A 26,915-nucleotide genomic window follows, 5' to 3' on the forward strand; every position below is an offset into this window, starting at 1 on the left:
TGGCTCTCCCGTAAAACGTTATCTCGGTGTATCGCGGCCGCCGATCTGCGAAATTATTTCCCCGACACGTAAAGACTCTATTCCCGATCGATGCGGGACACCGGCGAGCATTTCGGAGCTTCCGTCGCGACCGAACTCTAAAAACCGATTAGAAAAGTTGCGGACGTTAACGCGTTAACTGGCGGCTATAAAAATTCTGCCCAATCGAAGTCGGGCGAAAACTTTTATCGGATGCTTTGAGGCTCGAGGACAAACATTTCGCGAAATTGAGATTTATTAAATGCACCGGGTGCTCGTTTGTCTCGAACAGCTCAGATCTGCCTGTTGGACGAATGAACTTTTTTACGTCGAATTTCACGTAAGTTCATTTTCCGCGTGCGAATAGCTTCGCAAAGATTATTCGAAGTGAGACTGGATTCGATGTGCACCGTGCACTTTATGACGGCTTGAGAATTGAACAAATTGCGGTAGAAAAGGTTACTGCATTTGCGATGAGTGTTCTTTATTTGTACCATGTATTCGACACCATTTTCTCTCATTTTCATCTTAAAATATTTTATCAATCTTTTGCTTAACCCTGTGCCAGATTTGCAACCTTATTACCATTAAGTATTTTTAGAACGGTGTACTTTTACAACTTCAAGTGTTCATCGTTTGCTTTTGCATCGTTTGCTGTGAATTTTTCGGGTCGAACGGTGAAGAAGGATAAAGAATTTTGGATGGAACCATAATGCTTTTGTCCCGTAGTACGGTGACATTTATTGAAACGAACTCGGAGTTCTTTAAACGAGGATATTCACCGTCGCGAAATGTTACGAATGATGTTGTAACGGATTACTGTGGAACTAAGTAAGTAAGTAAGTAAGTAAGTAAGTATGAATGGTTGGCGAACGGCTATACAAGTCCATAGTCGTGAAAAGGGTCAGAAGTTGAGCAATTTATCTTTCTTAAAGGGCGCGGAGAGATTAAGGGAATTTGCGCGGAGGGTGGTAGAGCGGAAGAATTCGGGCAAATTGAACGCAAGAATTCGTCGGCGGGTACGTGGCCGCGTTATTCAAAGGGCGTCGCTCGGTTAATTAACTCGGCATCGAGGTTTCCCTTGCGCGGGCGACGAAAGCACGCGGCGGAAGAACGCATCCGGCGACGACCACGACCAAAACGACGTCGATGACGACAGTTAAACATGGAGGAGGACGACGACGATCAATCAGGGGAATGACACCGTCGCCACGCTTGTTCATTTCCGCGAGTATGGACGGGTCACACGGCCGATGCACATACGTGCAGGTATGCGCACCTCTGTAATAGAATTATAGGCACACTCGCGGGTCTTATAGAGAGATCGATGGACTATTGTTTACGTACCAGCTCGGAGACCAATGGCACCGACTTTCGGCGCGGCCTTATGTCCGGCATGCTGTCGATATTGCTGTAGAAAGGATTGTCTCCAGGATGCCTGAAAAAATATATCAGAACAGATCAATGATCGAGTTTTCGCTGAGAAATCCTGCGAATGTAAACCGATGCGAAGCGGCGATTAATCCGTTGATTAGTTGGGCCGATGCCTTTTAGTAACGCGCGTTCACGCGAACGCTTTTATTAAGACAACAAATCGAAGTCCGCGTGTTTGCAATTTCTTTACAATTTTGGGTCTAGTTTCTCTTTATGTCTCAATGAAAATATAGGCTGCTTAATTCGTGGGGACATTAGTTACAAGTAGATTTCCAAGCGTTAAATTCGTGGCTAAATAAATTGGTTATGTATAAGACTGTAATGATAAAATTGATTTATTCAATATTTATTTTTCATAATGTTCCGCGCGCGGTTTGGTTATAAAACGAATGCGAAAAATCGAAATAATGTTCAGAATTTCAATAATGTCACCAATCATTACTACATTATCGCAAACAGTAATGGAGCCTTTAAAAGACAATAGAATTTTACTCGCGATATAATTTATACGGAAATTTTACGAATAAGAACTTTGACATAAGGAAATAATAATTAAAAAATTGTTCCAGTAGACTTCGTAAGAGAAACAAAAACTTCCTGGTTAATTAGGAAATAATAAAAAATTAATTAGAAAATACAGTGATTTGCTTAAATAAAGTTACCTATGCACATTCTTATTAATAATAAGGTATATCATTTTCATAAGAACCTCAAATGCAGCATTGCAGTACCAATTAAAGAAATTTTGTTCGAGAAATGTGAAATAAAATGTCGGATCTTCTAGTAACAATTTATATTGCATTAAACATGGAACGATCGATATTCAAATGTTTTTATCTAACAATAGCGAGCCATTAACGAAAACATATCGCTCGTTTTACACGACTACGGAAACTCCGTGGAGAAAGTACCAAGGACGAAAATGATTCTATATAATTTCCGATCCGCGCTTATGTAAAATAGAAGGTAATCTCATAAAACCACGGAGCCCCTAATCATCGGTTGGCCGGCGAATTTATAGAGACTTCGACCGCGCCGCGATCGCGTGTCAAAGGGAATCTGATCTGAGCTATGAATCTTTTCTAAGCTAGGTTCGAGCCTGAATCGATACTAGATTGAAAGTAATCGAACTTTCGAACGAAATGGGTAACTACGGCTTTGACGAAGATCTCGTCGAGCTGCTTAGCCCTCGAGGAGTTTTGAGGTACCTTAATTCGAACCTTGACCCATCTAACTTCATTATCATCGTAATATGCTCTCAGATTGCTTTTCGAGATTAGACGAAATTCACCATCCTCGGCGAGTTACGAGGACAGTTAAAAAGTTTCCAGCTTCTGCAAGCTTAATCGTTGCGAACACGATTAACATAAGCGTCTAATTTGAAAACATCAAAATTAGAATCGACGTAGCAATTGCGAAATAATGGTCATTCAAAACGATACTGCACTTTTCGAGAAACATTATAAATTCTTCAAGAAAATGTAATATAATAATTGTTATATAATATATAAATATGTTATTATATGTTATATATAAATAATATATATATATATATATATATATATATATATATATATATATATACATATAAATGTTATATATAAATAATACATATACATATAAATGTTATATATAAATATAAGTTATTATATGTTATTGTTATATGATATATAATTATATAATAACAGATGTTATTTTGTATATGAGAGAGATTTCACTTACGTTTTAAGCGTATGATTTTGTATGTAATCGGGATCGAGTTGATCTATAGACGGACGAGTGGTATATGGCGAGTTATGGCCAGACAAGACTGACAGGCGCATAGGCGGATCAGTGGAACAGGTTACTCTATAGTCGAACAAGTGGAGCAGGTCGGTTTATGGTCAGGTAAACGGGATAGGGACGACCTACTGCCAAACAAGCGGAATGAGGACAGCCTATGGTCAGACGAGTGGAATTGCGTGGTGTTTGGCCGAACAAGTGGAATGATACGGTTCATGGTCGCACGAGTGAAACGGTAATGGCCTAAAATTGATCAGTGAACGATCGAAAACTCTTCAACGTTGCTGGTTGAAGACCAGAAATGAAGATGTGAAAGTTTAACTTCGAAGTACAGTAATGTCTTTCTAATTGACGCTCAGATTGTCCACAAAAATGGACAATTTGGGGAGAGGGGATACGATCAGTTGAATCTTGCGGCTCGTTTTTATAGTTACCGGTTATCAACGACTGTAAAAACGAGCCAAAAGGCTCGAACAATCGTGCTTCCTCTTTCCAAATTTCCCATTTTTGTTTCGAAGCTGAGCGTCAATTAGAGAGAATTTACTGTACGGTAATGTCTCCTTAATTGACGCTCAGATTGCGCACAAAAGTGGACGATTTGGGAAGAGGAGATACGATTATTCGAGCCTTATAGTTATTAACAATTCGAAAACTATAAAAATGAATCGCAAGGCTCGAATAATCGTATCTCCTCTTCCCAAATTGTCCATTTTTCTGCACGATCTGAGCGTCAATTAGGGAGACATTACTGTAATATTTATCGCTTACCGAGAACAACGATCCAATCCACTTTGAGAGAGCATCATCTTTAATTGCGCCAACTTGCCGCGCCGATCTGCCAATTAATGTCGGACAAGCAAAACTTCGCGTAGTATGACGCAATGTAATCCATCATTCGGAATTGCTTCGGCCCATTATCGCGCCTCCCCATCTTTTATAATTTGTTTACCCGTGGAAGACCATCGCGTGAACACGATAATGTGCATTTATTAGTTCACGCGAGACTCGGTTTCATGAAAGTCTAGAGGCTATGTATAGTGAAAAGCAAAAAATTAAACAATGAAATTGTTTTTTCAGAAATTTATTTATTAAAATAAAAGACTTTTTATTTATAATATATAAGAAATTATTTATAAAAATAGTAATATAAATTATTATATAATAATATAAATAATATATATAATAATATATAATAATTTATTTATTAAAATAAAAATGTTTTCCTATAAAGAAGTACCGCATTGACGTAATGTGTTCTGTTTATGGCTTTGTTACACGAGGAGACATGCTACGAACAGGAACTTAATATATTTAGAGATGTTAATAATTTATCGTTCGAAAGTAGCAGAAAAATGTGTGCAAATTTCGTGTGTCGTTAATTAATCGCTGACACTAATCATCGAAGTAAAATATTATGTAAATGATAGTTAGTAAATACTAACGAGACTGTGGATCTTTATGCAAAATAAAAATGATCTGCACGAATAACAAGGAATAAAAATTATAAATGCAAAATTTGTTCTTTCAATTACTTGAACATGTCGAAAATATAATATTTCAATGGTACTTGCAGATTCTTTTATTATTTCACCTATTTCGTATTCCACCCACGCGATTCTGTCACAAATGCATAAAATCCACGGTCTGATAATAAGAATAAAGAGAAACCGTTGGGATTTCGAGAACTGAATTCAAATATTAAAATGAATTTGTTCGAAAGAATAACATTATCCTTGTGCCGCGGTGCGAACGAATAAAATTTTAACAGACGGATTCTCTGTTATTTTTCTATAACGTGACGCTTGAAAATGTAGTTACTATGCAAATACGTTCGAAGCTGCAAAATTTCCTCTGTTCTTGTATCTGTCACATATTATTCTGTGCATAAATAATATTTTTAAACGAACCTAGTTTTTCTATGTAGGAGGTTACTATACAACCGACTCTTCTTGACACATGAAAGCACTTTTAATCATATTTTAACGAGGCCAAACAATAATGAAACTAAACAAACAATAATAACACTAATGAAACTATGTACCACAATTAATTGACTCTCGATTCGTCGATACAAATCGATAGCCCCCTGTTGGACGATTCCAAAAGCGCATGCAGAATTATTTCGCGCGATTTTTCCGGCACCTGTTGCGTTTGACGTTTGTGTAATGTCAGTTGTGCTCGGTTTTATTAAAATTTGTGAGAAGTGTGTTTTGTCCGTACGTTCGGTTAGTCGCCTAACGTACATGCGCGACCGAGCTATTGTACGCTCGATTCGCGCTTCCTACGGCAAATTAATGACGCGGAAGGGTCTCTAGTAGTCTTAGAGAACTTTATTTTTTGTGTTGCACTCTCTGCGAGCGCTGGTGGAAGAATGCTCTTCCAACGCTGGAAAGTCGTGGAAGAGCACCCGTGGATGGAGGTAGATTGTTTATTATTGGTCAAGGCACGAATCACCCCTTGGAGGGGGGTGTCTGCCTTGACCCTTGTTGGGGCCTGAGAGGGTTTCCCCAATGGTGGGATCTTTTTATGGCCCTTGTCTCTGGACGCAACAAAGTGTAGTGTTTGTTAAGAAAGAAAATAGCAATTTTTTTTCAAGATACCGAGTCATCTGACTGCTGTGAATGTGAATACTGCTGTATTCATGATGTTACAAATATATTTTCTATTTAAATCATTCTAACGTCAATTGTTGCACATGCCGGTATAAAGCTCGATGCTATACACATATGTATTTTGCGAAAAAAAGTATGGAAGGATTGATATTAATAGGAAACATGTAGTATCTAATTCTTATGTAGGATTTATATGTTCTTAAAATGATATAATTTTAGAAAATCATATCATGTGGAAATAAATGATGATATATTAATGTCGTTGTTACACTTGGTTTTACAGGAAACTCCATAGAAATGCATAGTGACAATGATCAATGATTGTTGCATATTAGTACAGGAAATTGGATTATTGGTTATTATATAAGCAAAGCGATAGTGTCAGATTCTACTAAGCTCGCTGAAACTTATGGTGCGCTTGGTTATTATGATGGGCGAAAGTGTCATTTACATAATCATTGTTTAGGTAAGACTCTTAATTATTGTATGATGTAAGTTGTAAAACTTCATTGTGTGTTCTTACTTTATTGTAGTTATAGCAACTTGGTATTCATTTAATTAGGTTCATCATAAATCTGACAAGCTCAGTTCTCTTAAGTTATAATACAATGAAAATATATCTATAGAAAAGCTGCAATGCAGTGTGTATCAGAAACTTGTTTTTTACACAACAGTACAAGGTAGCGTTGAAACTGACGATTGTGCGTAGACAGCATTGAGCAATTGCTGGAATAACATCCTAAAAATTATAAGTCTAAGAATCGCTGGTCTAAGAATATTGAATTTATTAATCGTTATAAATCAATTTACAATCATATCATTCTCAGAATTATTAATACTTGCCTAGAACGAATATCTAGAACAGATTCGTTTATTTATCGTCAACCATTGTGGGATAGTTGAGAGAGAGGAGAGAAAAGAGAAATCGATTGGAAGAATCCTTATCCTCATCAGAAATGTTTTACAGCTTCTTCCAGATGAAAATGAAAAGCACGTTGATAATGATTGCGCAGGCAAGCTCCACACCTACACTACGGTTTAAACCCTGATACAGGTAAAAAGAATAAATCTCCGACTTTTTCTCGGTCACCTGTACAGATCGAGACACCTGTACAGTTTCATAAAAAGTTGAACAAAAGTCTATAAGACTTCAAGCAAAAATCATTGTCTCGTTGCAGTTTTCATTGTGCGATAGCACCAAACTTATCCAGACTGCATTCAGAGAACCGTCCAACTGTAAGAATTTTATTATATCCATCGTTGCCCTCTAAATCCATCGCAACGAGCCGCAACAGGTTTACGAAACAGACAACTAATTCCGTTGGTCAGTCACAAGCCTCCCGAGTAGGGAAGAATCGATACAGTGAAACGTTTTTCAACGTTGAATCGGCGATTCCGCATGCCCGTGGCTCGATCGATTAAACGCTGGACAAAGAAACGATCAGCCTTTACGACAACGGAATTACACAAATGGTCGGCAGCTTTCAGGCTGATGAGCCTCGGCCGTGAAGGGAATGGCATGATCGTCGTCCTAACGACCAGCTACGTGGAAAAAAATCGTCCTCATTGGCTCCTCCAGGTTCTCGCGTCGTGGTCCTTAAAAACGTCCCACATCCTAAGACCCTGTTTTTACGGAGAAACTGGCGATTACGGCGTCGCTTCAATCTACGGGTCGATCGATTAGGGGACTGAATCGAACTTGCAGAGATTAAGAAGTAGTTTCGACGGTGACCTTCTTTGCTATCCTCGTCACCTGTCCGAGGGTTTGGTTTTTGCATCGGTCGTTAGGAGAGGATCGGGACTATTCCTGGCTCTAGAGCGACATTTTTGCCGGATATAATAGAACGACGCTTATTTGACTAGCGGTTGAGTGATGTGAGGATCTACTTGGACGAATAGAGTGACGTGTTCGGAATTATTTAATGGAACGCCGCAAATAATAGTACCACTCGAAGCGAACTTGAAGGATAAGAGAATGATGTGGAATTAGATAAAAGACATTTAGTGATGGATAAGAAAGCAGGCGTTTAATATCGCTGATCGACGATATCGACGTGTAATTAATTACGGAAATTTAAACTGACTTTGTTATCTTCCTCTGGTAAATTAATCTAGCCGAGTAGTCAATCAGATTAGTATTATATATTGCAAGTAGGAGAGCACATTCCTGTTGTATTTTTTATGGTGTTCCGATCTTAAACCTTTGCGAAACCTTTTCGAAATGCACTAAAGATTGTACTAAAAATTGTTGTATCTCTTTCTAAAATAATATATACATTATAAATTTGTTTGTATTTCAAAAAATCGCTATGTGAGACACAAAACTCAATTTTATAAAATGCACTAGGTCATATAAGATGTGAATGCTGTTTAAAAACTATTTTGGATTTAAAGTTGAACTGGCTTCGACTGGAAACGGTTAATAATTGTGATATCTTCATTTTTCTGATGTTTCTATTACTTTATATTCTATCTTCACATTTTTCTAAGAGATTCATAAATCTATGGAATAAGTTTGTATGTTGTTATTGCGGAAACAAAACAGTTTTCGGGATCGACTTTTGCTTAACAATTTTAATAAGTTAAGAAGACTATATCGGTGTCTTTGAATTCTGTTAATTTTCGTTATACGTGCATGAAAAATATCTTGGAAACGTATATCTGAGCAACCATTAGCAATTACATTATACTTATAGCACAAAGTATGAAAACCAATAGTAACGGTACACATGAGAGTGGAGGACCATAAACGTAATGCAATATTTTAGAAAATCGTACAATCCTCGCATACGATTCATCAGAATTATTCGAACGTCTGGAGAAAGTAATCTAAAATTGTGGAAACTTATCGTTCAATTTTAGAGCGGATGATAGCGACTGGCTAGCGCGAAGAATTACCGTCGATCTTTCAATCTATTCCGACGATTTCGCGAATATGAAATTTTGTCTCGGAATTTATGGCGAGAATGTTATTAAGAGGCATTCCTGCTCGACGTGCATAAAACACGAGTGCACATTGAGCGTTTCCAAGCTGTATTGTCTTTCGCGAACGGCCGAACCTTAAGCTGAATCGCCGGCGTAACAACCTGATTTATCGTTGAAATTTCAACGTCAACGAGTGCAGAACGAGGGTTTGAAAAGACAGGCGGCGTGGGTGGACGGTTTCACTCCGTCGAGGAACCGGCACAGGGGGAGCCGTCATTTATGCGGCCAATCCTCCTTCGGTTCCTGTCAGGCAGCGTTCGATCACGTGAGATTGTTCACCACCCTCGAGCACGCTAATAGAAATCTACCGTGTCATATTTTATTAGCTCGGTGAAGAATGAACTCCGACCAGTTCCGCATCGCCACGAGTTCTCTGAAGAGATTCGTGTCTCCCTATGCTCGAAATTGAGGCATAAAATTCTCGTAAAAATTGGTTCATCGAGTGCGCTAATAGCGTATTCAATTTCCGTAGTTCTTCTACCGTTTTAACGATACCATGTTCTTCAATTTTAATTAAGCCGATAACAGAAGTTCTGACATCTTTGAACATTTCAAGCAGGAGCTTTCATAGGCGTGCATTAAACCAAGAAAACGTGCGTATAGAGTGTTCAAAAAGTTACTACGTTCTTCTCGTATAAATTAAGAAATATATGGAAAGAATTTCATTGTTTATCGCAATCGATATATTGAAATATGCGCGTACAATATTTAGCGCGTTTGTAGTGCGCCGAGCGTGAAAAAATGAGCTTTAATTTTCTAAATGAAATGCTACCTGTTATTTACATAGAGAAAGATTCTAATAGGTGCTGCAATGATCTTCCGGTTCATACAAAGTCAGGAACGAACAAATTTCAGAATGGAATTTCCTTTGTACCGTTTCAAAGGAACATTTTGCAAGTAAAATAAGCTGATATCCACTTTGCATCATTTTGATCTGTTCTAATATTCTTCTCGATTGTTCAATTCGTTATATTTTCAAAAAAAATTCGATTTCACGTTGTCTTCTATAAAAAATTTTTCTTTACGAACGTTGTTACGTCGTTTAGAAGACAATGGAACATTTTCTTTCTCTTGTTTTCCGTAAACAGAGAAAATTCTATAAAATCGTTCCAGGTTCTATTTAATAGCAATATCAAGTGCCAATAAAAAATCAAACTCCAGTGCCGCGATTGTTACTATGACATCCGACATTCTATCGGTTATTCACAAAATGTTTCTCGTTCTAAAAAAAAAACATCGCCGGAATCGTCCGTAACGAACAGCTCTCCGGAAAAAATAAATTCAGCGAGCAAAAGCCGCTGCGAATGTGATAAATCAACGATCTAGTACTCAGTAGATAAGACAATATTTATATTCATTTCATTCATCGGTTCACTTGCTTCATATGGAACTGCGAAAATATAACGATATAAAACGTAGTCTGTACGAAGTCCACAAAAATTTATGGAACTGTTGCAATAAGCTCTATACGGAAGACATTACACAATACCAAAATAGCTGAACTTTCTAAAGGAACACGTCCAAATTATAAACATTTATTGCAAGCTAGTACTGTTCTCCCGGAAAAAAGGATTTCAGACAGCACGTTTGTGCAATAAACGAATGACCATCGAATTCCCATCGATCAATCTACATGTTGTCACATGGACAACATAATAGAATGCTTTCGATTTCGATGTCAAACATTGGTCTAATCCACGAGGACTTGTTTAACAAAATACGGTTATCATGTTCGTGCGAAATTGTCATGTTCGACTCGTTTCAAACAAAAACGTTAACGTTCACAACTTTCTGCCGCATGGCAGAGTTCAAGGCGGTTCCAGCTTTTTTCAAAACCAAGATATCGGATACTTTTTATACCACCTAGAAAAACAAAAATCACTCGAAGCACATCTTCGTGCTAAACCCCGCGCACTCGTTATAGTTGTTAACTTCGCTAGGCGGATGTAACGTCGGCTTTTTTATTTTCCAAAATTCCGCTCACCAAAGTGATAACTAAACCGTGACTCATTTTCCGCGTATAAATTCCCGGCCCGAAAGCCGGCTTCCCGTGGCGAAAAACCGGTTGTTTCCCAAAAAACCAACTAAACCGACTTCCAAAAGCCGGCAATACTCACCCGTTGCCCCTCACGCCGGATTCGCCTCCCGGTCCGCTGCCGTTCTAACAAACAAAAAAACAAGTTTATTAAAAAACAAGCCTAGTAACAGTTCGAGGAAAACGAAACGGAGAACGCGCGTTCGCGCGAACGATGGCGCAGGCGTACGAAAAAATATTGTATACAGTCTTTGGAAACGCGTGGCCACGGGACCGGAAGAGCGTGTGCTCCCCGCGGGTCCTGCAGCGCCCGTCAATGCGGAACCGTGCGGGGCGTTAATCACCGCGGGGATGCCTCTTCCTTGTTCCCGTGGCCGCGCACGCACAATGCTTTGCCCCGTACACAAATCAGTCTCTTTTCGTCGACTTAAGGGTTAAGAAAAGCTCGGATGAAACGGAGAACCAAGCGCAGATCAGGGACTCCGGAGGACATCGGACGATGGTTACGATCCTCCCGTCGGACCGGAAAAAGGAAGTGGATCCTCGTTGTTTCCAGGACTAGCCGGTCGCTAGCCCGCACAGTTGTTCACTCGGATCAAGAGCTTCTTTTCTGCGGCTTTCTCTCCGTCACCCTGTCCTTCCTCCATCGTACCCGTTTTTGCCGGTAGCCGGAACTGGACACGGCCCAGATGAGCCAGCGATTCGACCGGTTCAGCCTCCTCCCGCCGACAGGTACACCGTTTTTCTCGTCCGTTAATTTCCGTGGGCGGCTCTCTTCGTGGCGGTCGTTAATCAAGGGCCTCGGAGTTTGTTTTACGGAACGCCGCGGTCGAAGGATTCCCCCGATTTATCGGAAAACGATAATCTTGTACCGTGACGGCGGCGAGCCGGCGAACATCTCTTCAGCCTCGTTCCGATTCGAGTATTTCCTTTCCGAGGAGCTTTCCCTCCCCCCGATTGAAATCGATCGTTCTTCAGCTCTCTGTCTCGTTCCACGCGTTCCCGCGTTTCTCATTTTCGCGGCAATTCCGCGGCAATTCCGCGGCCCCTGAAATTCTGTTTCCCGTCGAATCGCGATCACCGGCGCTGTGCCCTTCGTCGCCGTTTCATTGATTTCCTCGTGTTCGCGTTTTGTACTCGCCTGCGCCTCCTCTCGTTCTCTCTCGTTCGCCCGGCGTCGCACGGAGAAATGGAAGATTGGAGACAGTGTGTAACAGCCCGTATAAATATAATATCACGTACAATACTCGTAAATTCTGTCACGATAGAGATACAATATAAACTTACGGATAGCGTAACAACTATTTAAGTATTTAGAGTTAGAGCCGCAGGTATCTTCGTCCCATTATACGCCATCTTCGTTCTCCGTTCTTGCCCATCCCCCGCCCCTCCCCCCCGTTTCACCTTGCTTGCCCCCCGAATTCTCTCACTCGTTCGTGCGAAACGGTCTCGCGGTACACGGGCCTTCGATTCCTCACCCGAGAAGAAGAAGCTTAGACAACACCGGAGCATCACGATTCTCGCATCAATGTATCTTAGATTCGTTCTGTTCGTTTTCATCGCCTTTCTCTTTTTTTGTTGTTTACGCCTGTTTTTATTCACGTGCAGCCGCGAGCTGCGCGCACGCGAGGGCGTCTATCGGTCGAACCAAGCACGATCCGTCGTCGAATCGTTCGGACGCGGACATCGGAAACGAAAGCCTGACGTGAGATACGCAACGTATAAAGTATGTCATAAAAATGTATCAAAATATAATATGTATCATTAATCATAATAATAATAATAATAATATAATTATAATAATAATTATATAATAATAATAATAGTAATGTAATAATAATAATAATATAATAATAATAGTAATGTAATAATAATAATAATATAATAATTATAATAATGATTAATAATAATAATTATTATTATTATATTATAATAATTAATAGTAATAATAATAATGTATCATAAACATGTATCACGAGGAACTAAAATTTGATAGAGAAAAGAAATACGTGAAGGGAGGATTGATCGAATGTGTATATTTCCATTGAAATAGTAATGTCTAATAGTAATGTCAAAAATTATGAGAAATCTGTTAAAACGAAACATGCGCTGAAACACGCACGTCGAACCTTATGTAAAAAATTATGAGAAATGTATGGAAACAGGATACTAAAGTAAAATATTACGAAGACACGAAATGGACGATAGCGTTCGATGAATAAATACATAATACATGTTATAAAAAATTTGTCGGAAACCCCAGTGTTGAAACAACGTAACGAAAAAAATGTAAATAATGTAATAAATGTATAAATGTAATATGTAATATGTAATATTAATATATAAATGTAAAATGTAACGAAGAGACAAAGTAGGTGATCGATGATAATTTGTGCAGTTGACGCAGATATATTCCTTTATTAGTGGAACAGGAACGAAATGGATATGAAATGTCGGACAACAATGATGACCACATTTTTAATTTTGTCCTTCTTCAAACCTTCTGGCTTATTAGATGGAGAAATGTGTGATGTTAGCCGAAAAATAATATTTGGGAGTTTTGTAAAATAATCACGCTACTCTTTTGTGGACATTTTTAAACATTGGATGTACAAGTGATTACATTCGATCAAAACGACGAGTATAGTCATCCGAGAAAGTAGGAATCTACGACGATTCTTACACTTGTCAACACACAAAAACGCGTAAAAACCCTTTAAACTTGAAAAATATTCGCGTGAAAATTAAAAAAATTTAACAGAACGATCGCGATTCGGGTATCGCGGAATGGTCATCGAATTGGAAGGATGTTCGACGTCCTGTTTCACCGTTAATTAGATCGATAAGAAAACTCGCGCAATTACCGCGGCTCTGTTTTTGCATAGCTGGGCCGAATGCAAAATTAATTCGACGTTCTGTATTTTCATAATGCCAACCGGCAGCGTAAATTAATTCCGAATGCGTCTATTTAAATGCGTTAACGTTTCTATAGGACGTGAGGAAATTAAATCCGCGTCGCAAACAAATGGCGTGGGCGTTTCAGCGGGAATCGTGCCGCGAAATTTCACGTGCCCCAACGAAATTCGAAACGTACTACGAAGAAATAGTTGCCGTCTCGGTCTCTAAATTAAACTATTAACGACAACAACTAACGAAAACAATCGAACAAACCGAAACGTTCGGTGTTCGGCTAAATATTGTCCCTACAAATTAAATTGTGTTTCTCTGTTACAGCCACGCGTTGCTTCGCGTTGTTGGAATAATATATTCGTACGTACAAATTAGTTTCGTTAAAACCGTTTTCCAATGCACTCGTTAAAATAATTCCATCGAATAATAATAATAATAATAATAATAATAATAATAATAATAATAACTGAATCGAATAATAATAACGCTCATATAATAATAATAATAATAATAATAACGTCACAGCGAAGTCAGGTATTCCAGGAAATTATGGCAGCCGTTCGACGCGCGTAGACGCACTTGCGAGCGAGTGAAGTTATAACCGACTAGTTATCATATACGTTACATATCTACGTGGAATAGCATCGCTTCGCGAGTATAATTCTGACAAGCGTTTACTTAACAACGAAAATATCGTGTACTTATGCGCCGCTAACAAGTTGTCCGATATCTATCGTGTTTTAGGCCTTAATAACATACTTCCTTTAAATTCGCTTAAACGCTAAACGCCGCACGATCGGCGTCGCTAAATTCACGCCTACGATCGTGCGAAGCCCTACGGATCCCGTGTTCGTCGATCTATACTGTTCCCCACCCCCGTCGTCCCGATGATATAAATGCTTACAAATGGAAAACCACACAGATGATATGAAAAACCGTGCGATAAAGATGGCCGCTCTGCCGAGACGCCGCGACGTGTTCGCGTCCGACGACGCGCGCAGGACATAACAAGGAACATCGATATTGACTAATCATTAATATCATCGTTCGGCGATACTTCTGACAGGGCCGACACCGCCCAGCGTCGGTCCCCGGTCGGTCTCCGAGGTTCGAGATCGAACCACGAATACGGCCGCCGTCGTTTGGCAACCGCCATCGCGCACCGCCATCTTTATCTTCCGTACCCGTTTCTGAAAATTTGTTTACACCTTATTCGCTGGCGTCGCGGCGCCTCGACGAGGCGTTCGTACGTTTAAGCGTCGGGATCGTCGTTCGTCTGCGCTCCGGCGGTTCCGCGATCGAGGATCCAAGGGGAGATCGTTGCTTGCTTCGCAATCGAAGGACAGCGATGCGCAGTCGTTTCCGAAGCAACGGAACTACGGTATTGTCTCTCTGTCAAAGATGGACAATTTGGGAGGAGGAGATACGATTATCCGAGCCTTGCGGTTCATTTTTATAGCTTTCGAATTGTCAATAACTATAAGGCTCGAATAATCGTATCTCCTCTTCCCAAATTGTCCACTTTTGTGCGCAATCTGAGCGTCAATTAAGGAGACATTACTGTACAGTAAATTCTCCCTAATTGACGCTCAGCTTCGAAACAAAAATGGGAAATTTGGTAAGAGGAAGCACGATTGTTCGAGCCTTTTGGCTCGTTTTTACAGTCGTTGACAACCGGTAACTATAAAAACGAGTCGCAAGATTCAACTAATCGTATCTTCTCTTCCCAAATTGTCCACTTTTGTGCGCAATCTGAGCGTCAATTAAGGAGACATTACCGTACAGTAAATTCTCCCTAATTGACGCTCAGCTTCGAAACAAAAATGGGAAATTTGGAAAGAGGAAGCACGATTGCTCGAGCCTTTTGGCTCGTTTTTACAATCGTTGACAACCGGTAACTATAAAAACGAGTCGCAAGATTCAACTAATCGTATCTCCTCTCCCTAAATTGTCCATTTTTGTGCGCAATCTGAGCGTCAATTAAGGAGACATTACCGTACAGTAAATTCTCTCTAATTGACGCTCAGCTTCGAAACAAAAATGGGAAATTTGGAAAGAGGAAGCACGATTGTTCGAGCCTTTTGGCTCGTTTTTACAGTCGTTGACAATCGGTAACTATAAAAACGAGTCGCAAGATTCAACTAATCGTATCTTCTCTTCCCAAATTGTCCGTTTTTGTGCGCAATCTGAGCGTCAATTAAGGAGACATTACCGTACAGTAAATTCTCTCTAATTAACGCTCAGCTTCGAAACAAAAATGGGAAATTTGGAAAGAGGAAGCACGATTGTTCGAGCCTTTTGGCTCGTTTTTACAGTCGTTGACAATCGGTAACTATAAAAACGAGTCGCAAGATTCAACTAATCGTATCTTCTCTTCCCAAATTGTCCGTTTTTGTGCGCAATCTGAGCGTCAATTAAGGAGACATTACCGTACAGTAAATTCTCTCTAATTGACGCTCAGCTTCGAAACAAAAATGGGAAATTTGGAAAGAGGAAGCACGATTGTTCGAGCCTTTTGGCTCGTTTTTACAGTCGTTGATAACCGGTAACTATAAAAACGAGTCGCAAGATTCAACTAATCGTATCTCCTCTCCCTAAATTGTCCACTTTTGTGCGCAATCTGAGCGTCAATTAAGGAGACATTATCGTACAGTAAATTCTCTCTAATTGACGCTCAGCTTCGAAACAAAAATGGGGAATTTGGAAAGAGGAAGCACGATTGTTCGAGCCTTTTGGCTCGTTTTTACAGTCGTTGACAATCGGTAACTATAAAAACGAGTCGCAAGATTCAACTAATCGTATCTCCTCTCCCTAAATTGTCCATTTTTGTGCGCAATCTGAGCGTCAGTTAGGGAGACATTACTGTGACTCCGAAAGGAGACGGTTCGCTGTCCGATTATCGCCTTAGGGTGATCGCGAATCGGCAGCGTGGCCGGTTAGATCGCGGATGCGCACGTTCGTAAATAATGTAGAAAATACGATTGGATTTTTTACATGCTCGTAAATATCTCTTTGTCTCGCGTCGCAGCTCCGATGCAGCAAACAAGAATCTAAGCCTGAATCGGCGCACCCGCGATCCAACCGCGATGATATGTGAAGTTGATAGATTAGGATGATGGCACCTGCGTCCGTCATTTTCGCACGGTTCGTTATACGGACCACTGAGCTATCTCGCGTACATATGGGGTTTAATTGTGACGGTTATATAAGTTATTCTGATCCCATGGTTTACACAAGAACGCGTAGTTCATTGAACCGGCTCGTGATCTGCGCGAGACAGAATGAGCTGAGAATGATTCGATGGATGATATGATCATTGAGTTCGAAAGAGCGGGCGAATTTCGTCGATACGGAATTCAGGTCCTAATACAGAATTCGCGCTCGAATTCTCCTTTTTGCAAATCGTAATCGCCATTCTTCGAATCGTATTCGCCTCTTTTCAAGCTGAATTCAACCGTTCGCTGATCAAATTTTTTCTATAAGTCTGTTTTCTCAAACTATTTTACTAAATATAAAAGTCAATATAAATTTACCGTTTTTATATGGAATATTTTATTATACGTATGTAATAGTGAATACAAACTACTTGTTCGATAGTAAACGTAGTTTCTTCTACAATGATTATCCCGACACTCTTGATGGTAATTTCATAAACATGTTTCTATAATGATTGTGACAATAATAATTAATAATAACAGTAATTAATAACAGTAATAATTAATAACAGTAATCGAAAAAATATTTTTGTCATAACAATTTAATCTTTTAAGTATGCGATTATTTCTATGTAGTATATGATTTTTTAAAGTATACGATGATGAAGTAATTTTGCAGAGAAATATGCAGAAACTATTTGAAGACTTGCTTGTATCGTTTCTTATTTAGATCTGCGAACAGTCGCGGTTGATTCGATGAAAGGCGAACAGGATGAGCAAACGGACGAGCATCGGAGCGCAAAATCTCTATTGTACTCGCGAAATCTGGTTAGGCACGATTAACGACGTAACGGCGTGTTTCACTGGGTATCGATCATTCCGCCATTTTCCCGCGGAGCTTGCGAAACAAGACTTTCAATGTCACTCGAAACCATAAACACAGGACACGGTCGACGCGCGATAACGATATTTCCTCGGGTCGCCCGAACAAATGGACCTTCTCGCCGGTGGACACAAAACCGTTGACTTCGCGCGACCCGCTTAATTGCACAGTTAATTTTCGTGCATTTTTCCTCCGACACGAATTCAATGCCGAGTAATTAGGTTTCCATTTCGCGAGTCCAGAAATTGTAATCGAGCCAATTACACGGATTTCGGGAAACTGAACGCAATTGCGCACCGATATTCAACGGCATTTTCTCGCTCGATCGTATCCGCGTATCCCTTGAAATCGTCGGAATTGCTTTTTCTTTTTTTTTTTTTTTAATTGCTGTGCAAGATATAATTTTCGGTTGATGAAAACGGCGTAACATTTGTTTGCCGCACTGGATTGTTTTCATGTAGAATCGAATAACAGTTTTATTGAAACATGAATGTTGAATATAATTTTGTTCGCATATTTATCGCGTTATTGGCATTTTTCATGAAACAAGATATGGATATATAAAGAAGCGAAGAAGTTCGATTTTATAACAATTAATTGATGGGATTAATTTACGGGGTACTTCAAGTAGGCTGTTCTTAAAACAGTTAATAGAACTGAAGTTCATTTCAGGGATGCATAAAAATGTCTGATTTCAAGACAGTTGAAGTAGAATTAATTTACAGAATACGTAAAGGAGTTCGATTTCAAGACAATCTATTGAACTGGTATGAATTTATAAAATATATAATCAAGTCTGAGTTGGAAACAGTTGATCGAACTAGAATTAATTTACAGGACACGTAAAGAAATCAAGAAGTCCGATTTCAAAGGAGTTGATTGAACTGCGCGATCAATTATCACATCAATTTTTATAAAAATCGTAGCAATTCCTTCTTCTACAATTTTCGATCGTTTCTTATCCCGAGTTTCGCGATGCAGAAAAAAGTTGCATAGTAAATTCTCCTCAACCGAGCCTCGGTTTGTAAACAAAAATAGGCAATTTGGGATAAGGCGATGCGAATATTCCAGCCTTGCGAGCCCAGCGTTGCCGATTGTCAACAACTGTAAAAACGAGGCGCAAGATTATTTCCTCCGGTCTCCTTTCCCGGGATTTTCCATTCGTGTTTACAACAAGCTGAAGGACGATCGGGGATAATTTACTGTATCCCGCGAATTCTGGTACGCGTTCGCGAAACTTTCAGCGCGTCTAATCTCGAACGAAAAGCGAGACGTTCGCGGGTGACGATGATTAATTGGGGGCGGAACGAAAGGACAACACGGAGGAAAGCTCCCGAGGATACGGCTGCCGGCTGTTTGCGTATGCACTGGATGCGCGTCGTGTAACATCGTGGAAAAGCTAGTTTCCCCCCTGGGCCAGCGGTTCCCAAGCGGAATAACGTGTCGCGTTATTCCCTCCTCCTTTGAAAAATCACCGGTCTCGTGCTCGCTCTCGCGAAAAAGAGAATGGAGTGGCCATTTTCCTCGAGGAAAAATTGGACGAACACGAGCCCGAAGAAGAAATTATTAAGCACCGCGCGGGCGAAGGCAACACCGTCGCGTTACGGTTTAATACAAGGTACACGACCCTGCAACTTCAGCTGCGCTCCAAACTCGAAGCACGTCTCGACGATTTTGCAAATGAAAATCACGGTTTTCGCGCCGACAATTTTAACACTTTATCGACCGCTAGCCTATTTATCGGCTTTTCGATTGCCAATGTTTATCGATCGCTAGCCTATTAATCGGCTTTTCGATTGCCAATGCTTATCGACCGATAGCCTATTAATCGACTTTTAGCTATCGACGGTTTTCGCTTCTTTACTGTTTTGTTAGTAGCTGACCTCCCCATATCCTTATGAATTATAATTATAATAATTATTATTATTTATTATTATTTTTAAAGGAATAAGCACAACACAATGAATAGCGAAAATTTAGCCGGTACTGGGAGCAAATGCGCGCGCGACTAAGCCAGTCCTTACTGAGTGGCAGCCTTAACCACGACCGGACGATAAAGTGTTAATTGAACGATAAACGAGTGGCGGTTTCTCGAAATGCTCGTGTAACTCGAAATTGTTGTTCATACTTAAATCTATAATCGATCTTGACTCAGTGAGACACGCTGCCACGTCCTCTTTCGTTGTCGAACACAGTTCTAACACACACCTCTAATTTTCCATAAATTTTTAATATATCTCATATACAATAGAATCTTTTTATTCGCATGGATATGTTCGATGATGATGTACGATTTTCATGGATATATGTGTCTGATATCTCGCGGAAGAGCTTGTTTCGCGAAGAAGCACGAAACTGGAATGCTACTTGCGAAGCTATCACGCAAACTCATATTCGCGAACGTATAAAATATTCGGTGGAAGATCCTCGCGAGGTAAGAATGATCGAACGGCATGAGTGCACGTTACGATTACAGGATAAATTTTCATCGACGATGGCATTTCCGACGCGCGACTGCGGAACGAATGCGGCGCGGGCGCGGCAGAAACGAGTAATAACACGTCCGCAATGCGCGTCCTGTCGAGAAAAGCCCTTTGTGTAATCGACGACCGACAATCGCGAAATCAGCGGCCGATTTGCATACGAGGGATGTAGCAATGATTAACGCGAGCGCGAGCGCGAGCGCTGCGAAAATCTCTGCGGCGGCGGAGTCAATAACGCGTGTCCTAAACACGTCGCTGGAAGTGCCGCGTCTTCATTGGAAAACATTATGCTAGGATTTTCATTTAAATAGAGGCAGCGCCGCGTAAACTGCGAACGTCTAGATGATTTCTCTGTTCGAGTATAGGGCGCGTTGATTTGAATAGAACTTTTACCCCATGAATAATGGATTCGCGCGGCCGGCAACGCAGCGGGCCGCAGCGGTTTCGAAATGCTCGAGCGGTGATTTAAAACGACTGCGGCTACTTGGTACGAATAATATGTAGCTAATCCGGCGTTTTAATGTTCTATCCAAATAATATACGTTACGAGAATGGGCATCGAATATGGAGCGATATGGGAATATTCTATAAACGATCGAAGGATTCAAGGTGTTCGATCCATTCGGTCTGCAGAGGCTCTTAACCAAACGAAGCTTTCGTTTTAGAAATTATTCACAACTACCGGTAATTATACGAGAAAATTAAAACTTTATCGATGGACACTGGTAATTTTACTCTCGTTAGCGTCACGTCATTTGGGAGACATTTGGGACAGTTGCGGAGGCTAATGGACACGATTCTTAAACGACTTGTATTAATTTTAAAGAACTAGGGAGAATAAATTTAGAAGTCGAGGAGCAGATCCTCGAACCAAACTTTATCTACAGATTCATTATAAATTCACCTCGACAAGAGGATTTTCATATCGAGTTCATTTTGCCTGATAATGTCTTATCTTGGTTAATAGTGAAATCGATCGACGTCCTTCATCTCAATTTTCCTTGCTGAGGTACATAAATTATTTCAACCATAATCGAATTTAATGTTTGAAATATAAGTGTCCTAATTGTATTAGAAATAATCGAAACAGTGTTACAAAAATATTCGACCGCCTGATATAAATTAATAATATTTGTACACGTCTTACGAACTAAATGCAATGTTAATCTAATGCAAAGGATCTAAGGGATTCCATTTCAGTGACAAGAACAATTGCATAATTTCCGAACAACGCTGTCACAGGCAATCTTAAACGATCCACAAAGTGTACGTCTTTATATCCATCAGTATGTCACAAAAGAATCGAATCATTTCACGATCCACCAAGATACGTTCACAACTTTTCGGTCGTCGAAACTTTCTGAATATGAAATTCAAAGCTGTCCGGAACAATAACTGATATTCCAGAACGTTTCGCAGAAGCGACACGGTTTTAATTCTGCACTTTTCGAATTCGCGGGCTCGCCTCTAGAGATGCGAGGAGTAAATGCAATGTTAATCTAATGCAAAGGATCTAAGGGACTGCATTTCAGTGACAAGAACAATTGCATAATTTTTAGACAACGCTGTCACAGGCAATCTTAAACATCAGTATGTCACAAAAGAATCGAATCATTTCACGATCCACCAAGATACGTTCACAACTTTTCGGTCGTCGAAACTTTCTGAATATGAAATTCAAAGCTGTCGACAACAATAGCTGATATTCCAGAACGTTTCGCAGAAAGGACACGGTTTTAATTCTGCACTTTCCGAATTCGCGGGCTCGCCTCTAGAGATGCGAGGATTAAAGAAAAGTGATTCGAACAATGCGAGCCGAACCGACGATGCGGGCCGAATGGATCCAACGAAATTGGAGGATGGTGGATGCAAGATGTCCGACGCAGGAACCACCGGAAGCGCAGATGACCGGCGAAATCGGTTCCCTTGATAATAGAAGCACCGCGATACACGCGCGCGATTCGCTGATCGGCGAAGCGGGCGCGATTATACGCCGAGTCGTGTGCGTGAAACGACACAGTGGTATTGTGCGCGGCTAATTGTGTCTGCTAGATAGATCCACAGGGTTGTGCAGGCTGATCCCACGTTCGCCTGGGTCATCATCCCACAGCCCACAACGCGGTTTATTCTGCGAACGGTCGGCGAACGTCGCCGGGCCAACGCACGCGCCGAATAAAACGCGGCTCGACCGCTCGTTAAATTTACACCGAACGCGCCGCCGATAAGCCGTTTTATGCAGCTAACAATATAACAGAGTCTAGATTTCGCGCGCTCGTTAAAGCTCAGCAGGTTCCGCGTTCCGCAGAGTGTAACCCCTTGCGGTGGAATCGCGTCCCATCTACATCGTTTTCTAAAGCTAGATCTGCCAAATGAAATTTCGAAACGTATTTTATAAATGTTCGCTTAATCTCGTAGTTGAATCGCAGGTTACAGGAAGGAGCTGATTCGTTGGAAATATGCACAGCTGCTCGAAAGTGGGTGAACATTTTTTCTTTAAGTGGGATATTCAGCTGAAAAAATGTTTGATATTGTGTTTCGTAAATAATGATTTTGTAAAATACATGATTTTAATGTTTTTGATAAAAATTCAAGATTCTTTGTGACCCTCTTTATTGCAAAAATGGAAGAATTTGATAATTACAGTCGAGAGAAAAAGTGACGATGTACTTTATATTAAGAAAAGTGTCATTGCAAGTGTATTTTTAATTTTATTCTTGATCAGAATTGTAGCGTTCCTAATAAATGGATTCAATTTTGTAGACTCCACATATTTCACTGCACCAGTGAATAATCCTCATTAATAATTCATGAATATCTAGTTAGGGGTATTGACAAATAATTATTTCTTTTTCTCGTGTGTGCATTCTTGTAATTCTTCCATTGTCCCGCAATTATGTTCGCGCAATCATCAGAGTGCATTAAACAAATATTGAACGCCATTAGAACACATTAAATACGTATTTAATACCTCTAGGATACATTAAATACGTATTTAATACCTCTAGGATACATTAGATACGTATTTAATACCTCTAGGGTATATTAAATACAGTTTTAACACCGTCAGGATATTTGAAATAGACTGTACCCCACTAGGGTTCATTAAATAGATATAGTACAAGCTAGCGATTCGTATCGTTCAACTTTGCAGCGGTGACCAAATTTTTTACAGCTTATTTAGCAGACTGTTAAGACGTCAAATCGACGTACGTCATCGGTAGAAGATTAATAACAATCACTTATATCGCATTCACAAATTCCCCCAAAATTGCAAACGTTCGCACACTTTTGAGCAACACAGTGTATAAAATTAAAATCTTTAATAATAAACAGCTTCCTATTGAATTGCTGCATTCGAAGATTAATCTGCGACGTTATGAATAGATGCGAAAGTCTGTGCACATGATTCTGTGATTCTGTCAAGTGCATATGAGACTGCTACATACAACAGATTTTGATGGAGGAAGAATGATGGGATTGCCATTGAGATAAACGCCCACGCAAGGGATTAACGACGCCGAACGCTGCTTAAACTTCAGTCGTATACAATATTTCTGTAAATCGTGGAAACAATGGTCAGTTTCGCGACAGAATAGCGCTGGGTGAATAGATCCGAGTCGTTCGAGGTACATACATATACATACATAGTTCCCATCTGTCAAATTAATGACACGAAAGTGGTTTTGTCGAATACAGCGTAAATCGATGAACGATGATCAGATATTATCGTTATTCATTTGGTTCTTATCAAAAGATCTTTCACGCGACTGCGGATACTCATAAAATTTACCATTTTTACGAACTCGTGTTTCCATTTCAGGAAATTTCGTTGCGCCAAATGAGGATTTTATTAAATCAGGAACGAAAAGAGATTAGCTCTTGCTTTCTGTAAAGCTGTGCTTCTATGCATTATGCATAGACCGCGAAATTTATGCTTCTACGAGAAAAATTCCAGAGAAACGCGGAACAGCAAAAAACGTTCGAACAGTATAAAAACGTGTTCCCGTTGTTTACGAACAGTCGAAATCACGAAGAGAAGAGAAATACATTTTATTTATTAACACAAAGATTCGCAGTCCAATTATAAAATTATACAATCCGCAGCCTGTCGCATGAATGTAGCAAGTTTTTACGAAACTCGAGCGAATAAAATTCGTGCACGCATTTCGGAATATTAATCGCGTTACCCTCCTCGCATAGAAAATACAGTATCCACCGCGAATAAAATCATTTTATTGTCGAAAGAAAACAATAACATTTTTCACGTGCCCGCGGTAGAATTGTTTGAAATTCAAACGATTCGGTAGACACTGTTCAGTGGGATAGAAATTGAAGTTCGCGTTCGGCGAGTTTCACCAAAATATTGTATACCACTAGAATGATCGCGTGTTTTAGTCTCGCATTTCTGCTCGTCTCCCCCACGTTCCGCAATTACCGATCCTTACCCCTATAAAGCTTAATGCTACCCGTTGCCAGATAGTTTTAGAATTCGATGAATTTCAACGTTACAAGCTAGAAAGAAGTTCGTTCGTAAAAAGGTCGCCGAAAAATTGGGGGCTGCTAGCAGCTGCTGGAAGGTGTAAAAATGATCTTCGAAATGTATGCCGTGTTAGCGACCTCCTCGAACGATCGTTGCCGATCGCCACCCGTGAGAAAACCACCTCGTCCTCTGTAAAACACCGACAACATTCTCGTATGGACGCTGTTTCCGCGAGAAGCGAAATCTTTCCATGATAAGCGAAGCGAAATCTTTCCATAATAAGTGGACCGAAATCAAAACGGGAACGTTCGCACGAATAAAATTCCCATAGAATCCCTGAACTCCGTTAACCGGCGAATAAATTATTGCACACCGACCTACTCACCGTTCGACTTTTTCCCGCGGATTAGTTATATATGTATATGTATACGTCGCCTAAGATTACATCCTAAAAATAGTTGTTCTTTTCCGCTCGAAAAGTGTCGCAATAAACAGCCCGTGGACGTCGAAAGCCTCCTTGAACTCGGCATAGAAAAGTCATCGTCGAAAAAGGCGTACTACAAATTGTACAAGAATCTCTGAAACAGCGCTCGATAGAAAATACGTTCGTTGAAAAATTGGAAATTCATTCGAAACAATTACTACAAATATGCGCAGCTCGGCCGATCGAGCCGGCACCGCCGTGCCCGATACGCCGTCGGATCGCCGAGGCGTTTCTCTCGTTTCGCTGATTTTCCAGATCGGTGCCAAGCTCGGTCGATCGAGCTGCGCGTCGAAAAGCTTCCGGGTTCCCCGATGCTAAACGTCCGTGTCCGTGGTCGAAAATACGTGGAAAAGCCACGCTCTTACAAAACTAGCGCGCGCTCGGCCTTCCGCGCGGTTACCGCACGGGTTCCGCGCGGTTTCTCCGTCGAGGGGCCGAGATCCCGAGATTGTCCACTCAATTCCCGAGATAACGGGGCTACGGAGGGTCAACACTTGCGGCCGCGTGATGTGGGTCGTCGGGTGCTTAGATCATACATGCATACTGCCAGACACGGCGTGTGTAGAAAATCCACGAGCCCAGCGAAGCAAAGATAGTTGTTCATGCTGACGGAGTAGAAGATGATCGTTCGAAATGGCTGATTTCAAGTTCGAACGTCGGATGCCGCCGTTTGCAAAATATTCGCGCCCCTGGCTTCGTGACAATAACGTACGACAATAATTGTAGAATCGAATCACATTGTACAATTAATTAAAATAAAATGTTTACTCTATCGTAACATCCGATTATATTAAATAGAAGAGTATCTACAGAAAAACAGGATAAGATGCAGACTGGCAAAAGCTATCTCAATTGCTGATCGCTAATTATAAATAAATAGCTTCCTGCGTCGCTCTTATTACTCCCTTGAACTGGAATAAATTATACAAAAATAATCACTGATTGGGCATTCTCTGAAATTATAATGCTAAAAATATGCGTACTTTGTATCCGATCGATCGAATTTGTTTGCCGAAAATTAAGCATTCTCGCGTATTCGCGAATGTCGAACAATGGAACAGTTCGACGCGTATGCGACATCGGCGCGTCGCTTTATCGAGATTTCAGATATATCACGCTAGCGTAGCTTGTGCACCTTATTCATTCTGACGTCACGCGGCTGATTACATCTTTGCTTCGGGGAATTTATCCGACGCCGTGTCTATAGGTACTTGCTGTATATGGTCCTAAGGTCGGGTGCAATAATCTCGGGCGCAGCACACGGCGATAAATGCTGCGAACTCGAATGCGCGCCGTGGATAGGGCGGGCACCACGGTCGAATATTAAACTGGATTAGGGTAAAGCGGTAAGTTCGGGTGCAGGAGGGTCGGTCGACTCGCGCTTTTCCTCGCGGGGCCCCGCGGAATTGAGATTAAAGCAGCGCAGACTATCGCGGCCAGCGAGCGCGTTGATGCTTCGGCAAACTGATTAAATCGTCATTATGGTGGAAACAATCGTCCGTCGGCCTCGGGCCGGGCTTGAACTCGATTCCGCGAGAATTTCAACGGGGATTGCGCGGGGCGGCGGATTTTATCGCGGGACAACGTATCGCCGCCGCGCGACTGCAATAAAACGCGCCGCGCGTTTATTGGCGATGACGACATCGCGACAGAT

General features: G+C 40.7%; 1 protein-coding gene across 17 annotated transcripts in view; it reads right to left on the bottom strand.

Moving 5' to 3' along the window:
* The window catches only part of unc-13, a 646,812-nt gene that overhangs the window by 130,705 nt on the left and 489,192 nt on the right, over positions 1–26,915 (bottom strand). For all 17 annotated transcript variants that reach the window (XM_076520791.1, XM_076520789.1, XM_076520790.1 and 14 more), the window contains 2 exons: positions 10,949–10,992; positions 1,366–1,456 (listed from right to left, as the gene is read on the bottom strand). In XM_076520791.1, the coding sequence (XP_076376906.1) occupies positions 1,366–1,456; positions 10,949–10,992 (135 nt within the window). The remainder of the gene's footprint in view (positions 1–1,365; positions 1,457–10,948; positions 10,993–26,915) is intronic.

Source organism: Megalopta genalis, chromosome 4, assembly GCF_051020955.1.
Source record: "Megalopta genalis isolate 19385.01 chromosome 4, iyMegGena1_principal, whole genome shotgun sequence".
NCBI lineage: Eukaryota > Metazoa > Arthropoda > Insecta > Hymenoptera > Halictidae > Megalopta > Megalopta genalis.